At 41.8% G+C, this 3,895-nt stretch overlaps 1 protein-coding gene across 1 annotated transcript in view; it reads left to right on the forward strand.

Annotated features, from left to right (window-relative positions):
* Positions 1-3,895, forward strand: part of T265_03065 (hypothetical protein) — a gene marked incomplete at both ends in the record, with an annotated part of 45,107 nt that overhangs the window by 31,334 nt on the left and 9,878 nt on the right. The window contains one exon of the mRNA XM_009167470.1: positions 119-939. Within this exon, the coding sequence (XP_009165734.1) occupies positions 119-939 (821 nt within the window). The remainder of the gene's footprint in view (positions 1-118; positions 940-3,895) is intronic.

Raw genomic sequence — 3,895 nt, forward strand, 5'->3', positions numbered from 1 at the left:
ATTGATTTCACTTACTGTCACTGTCGATTGAGCGGTTCAAGTTCAGGCATCCTTGATATTTGTTTTTCCTGACCACGCAACAAGTTCATCATCTTCGTCGTCTTCACACATACTGCAGCTGAGGAGCACACCTGGAACTCAATGGAATCGTCGTCACCCATCTGGAGTGATCAGTATAAGCTCCCCTCCCTTCGTTCTCCTAGTCGATTGTCCGTTGGTGTCAGAGAGCTTCCAAATAGCAACGGTTTTATAAACCTTTTCCAAGAGACAAGAGCAGAGAACCCACCGAATTCACCACCTTTGGTTTGTGAAGCACCCACACTTCCTCCGACTGCCAAATTCAAGGGCACAGCCAAACTAGGACATTCCGATCTTCTGGGTGCGTGCTTGAAGAAACCTACTGGGGGCGACCAATTTGTGTATTCAAAAGAACGTTCTACTCAGGCCCCATCCGTCAACGCGCACGTAATAGCACCTGCAATATGCTTGGCTGCCGGTGATACCAGTGGAAATACGAATGGCACCATACGCACCACTCGTGATAACACGCCGCCTATTGGGACCAGAACTTTGAACCCACAAAATGTCGACAATCACTATTCCGAGCCAAACTCAAATCTTAACCGGAAAACTGTTAAACCCAAAGTACTTGACTCCAGCAAACTAAACGAATTTATACAAAATTTCTCAAACGCGAAGAACATCGGGAACCAGCCAAAAGAATCCGAAAAGAATTGCATATCATATCCTACATATAACCAACCGCCTTCAATTTCTTCCTCCAAGAACCCAGATCGGACAAGAAAAATCAGCCCCGAGTCACTAGTATATAATGGGTCTAAACACCGTGGTCACCGTCGTCGGTTTCAAGAAACACCAGATTATGAGGGTTTGGATACAACCATATCGGAGAATGGAGATTTTAACAATAATCTTTTGGTAAGTTTGCTGATTGATTCAAAGATAATGCCTATAATCGGTTTGAAGAACTAACCACTCATCTATTTGAACCCAATTGTTATATTTAGAGTGTTGTACCTCAGAGGATCATCATTCAGACTATCATTAGAGACTCCGTATCCAGAAGCGTGTTGAAAAGGCTTATCTCTGCATTCACACTATATATTGTACAGGGCTCAGTCGAAGTAAGTACCTTTTAACGAGCGGTATGGTCCTGTTGACTGAAACTACTATACAAGAAGTTCAAAAATACCGTTGTACGAGAAAAAAATGTAACATATTACTAAAGTACAGCTGAATGATACCATGTAAACCCGGATAGATGAACTCTCGCGTGAGTCTTGAAAACTCTGGGATCACAAGAAATTCGAAAGCAAGAGATAAAAAAATTCAAATCTTTAAAATATTCAATTCGGGAACAAGGAGCTGAAACGATACGTGGAGTTTGAGGAAAAAATTAGTTTGGTCGGCCAAACGATTGTAGGAGTGGGATGAAGAGGTAATATCAGCAAGGCATTTACTGATGTACCGGTGATAAAGCAGTGAAACACAGACAACCTGATTGATGATAAAAGAAAGGGAGTCAGCGGATAAAACATTTTTTCAAAACTACTGTTTAGAGTTAAGGGATCTGCATAGGGCGCTCCGACCTAACTATGGCAGCGGCATTGTATGACTGGGAGGACTCGGAACATGGTTAGGAGTTGGGAGAGAGAAATATTTACTGAAATAAAAGGACTGAACACATTTCCTGTTGCAACTGACGATAACTGTGAGGACGAACTAAAATTATTCAAACTTGGCGCAGCAACAGGTGAGCAGCTGGATAGTGGATGAATTTAGGTGAATTCGATGTAGGCTGAAATGTTCGGGGACTGAATGTAACTGCGCTCGGTGGGCTTTGCAAGTGAATGTTTTGTAAGTTCAGCGTTCACTGCAATGAGGTTTCACATTCCAGATGAGGTAAAGCATATCTTTGAGAAGCGTGATGGTTCGCATCATCTACGAAAGCATGGGAGTTCATAGAGGCGGAAGGGGGGAGGTCACTGTTAATTGTATTAAATAAAGAACGGAGCCATAGAAAGTGTATACTAACTTTGATAATTCAAGAGAAAGCAATTTCAGAACTCTCAAACCATGCATTCGTTCAGGATGCATGCAATACGTAGTCAGGGTCGTCCACTGTTAGTTACACAACCTGCTTGCGGTGCCATATGGGATAAAAATCCTTCGAAATATCAGGGCGTGTGAATTCAGTTTCAACAAACGACCCCATTGCAAATGACCATACTTCTGATGAGCAGAACGACGGTGCCGGAACACCTAGTGGTCATCGATCAAAAGGCTGTTATTTCCAAGGACTGAGATGGCTAATTTCGACTACAGCACCTTTGATAAAATAGATTTTACAAGAATAGAGTTGAGAGAGTCAGATGAAACTTTGTCGGAAGAATGTGAAGGATCAAACAGACAAGATACAATTAGAATAAATTATACAGGACGCATGGGTGACACCGGGAAACACGGGGAGGTTAAGTGACCGCAGGCTCTGACGTACAATGCCGTTTGGGACCTCACAATAGACTACGACCGAAGTGAACAGAAAAACGACAAAACATAAGGAAATGAAACTACTTCAGCGCTCTCGTGAAAGAGTGAGTTCATAGCCGTATTAAATTCAGGAGTGAGAAGATATACAGAACTAAGTAGATTATGAACTGCATTTTTGAGATCTCAGAGGCAGCATTCACGGACAGGTGAAAAATTACAGCTGAAGGGTCTTGAGATTGACGGCCATATCTTTGGCTTCGTGCATGATAAAGATTCGGCAATCTGAAAGGAATAAAAATTATAAATTTTGATTATTCTCTTGACGAAACAAAGAAATACATGATTGAAACATTCTGGATATGAGGATTTGTCCAATTCATAAAAATCTTGCATAAACTGAGGCGTTTCCTCGCTGAAGAAATTCGTAAGTTTCATAGTGAAACCCGTTGGATTGCTGGAGATGTAGCACTATCAAAAGCAACAGACAGTAGGCGGCATCATGCCCTCCCCAGTCAGCAGATGAATAGTGGCAAAGGTACAGTGCTATGGAAACCGAAGGAAAATGGAAGCTGAATGGGATTAAGTAATATGTGCCAATAGCGGATGTGAAAGAAAGAAATTGACTGTATAGGATTGGGACCACGACGAGGTGTAGTTTTTTTAGTGAGTCATGGTCAGTGATCTGAAATAGGTATAAAAAGAAACTATTTTAAACAAAGGTTGATGGTGACAAAACTTCTTCCGCAAAACGTGCTACGTACTTGTGCAATGATAAAACTGGTCTGTCGTATGTATAGAACTTGAAATCCTCATGGATACACTATTCGGTGGGGCGGTCAAATTGTAAGGTACGTCCTTGCCCACTACTCAGTGCGGAGCTGTATCTCCAAGCCAAAATAATAGAAAGCGGACGCAGAAAGTTGTAAATGCAGTACCGAAAAGAACCGATGGGGAAGAAGATTTGTTCGAAGCTCTTATTTTGGAAGGAGGGTAACAAGACTGTCCATGATATTCGACAGAAGGCCAGTTTCTGATGTATAACTTAAGGGGTACTTCAAAATTTCTAATAACTTAAACTTCAGACGGTTTCATAAAACTCGACCAGTCGGGCCAGTTTTGAATTATTGCATTGTTTCGGACTCACCATTTAGTCGGCGTGATTTTCACCTTGCTTTCCGCAATCTTCGTTGGGACCAAGGAGGTGAGAGTGAAGGTTTGCACAAACCAACTCCGTTAGATGTAACTGTCTGAAACCACGCCAACACTTTCATGGAATGAGAAAGCAACACCGAAGAAACAGTTTGCTCGGTAAATTTCTTCTTCGCTATGTGTGAATTATTTGAAGACTAGTAATCACAAACTGGATTCTAATGTCCTGTCCTGT

The sequence above is a fragment of the Opisthorchis viverrini genome, assembly GCF_000715545.1.
Source record: "Opisthorchis viverrini unplaced genomic scaffold opera_v5_42, whole genome shotgun sequence".
Lineage (NCBI taxonomy): Eukaryota > Metazoa > Platyhelminthes > Trematoda > Opisthorchiida > Opisthorchiidae > Opisthorchis > Opisthorchis viverrini.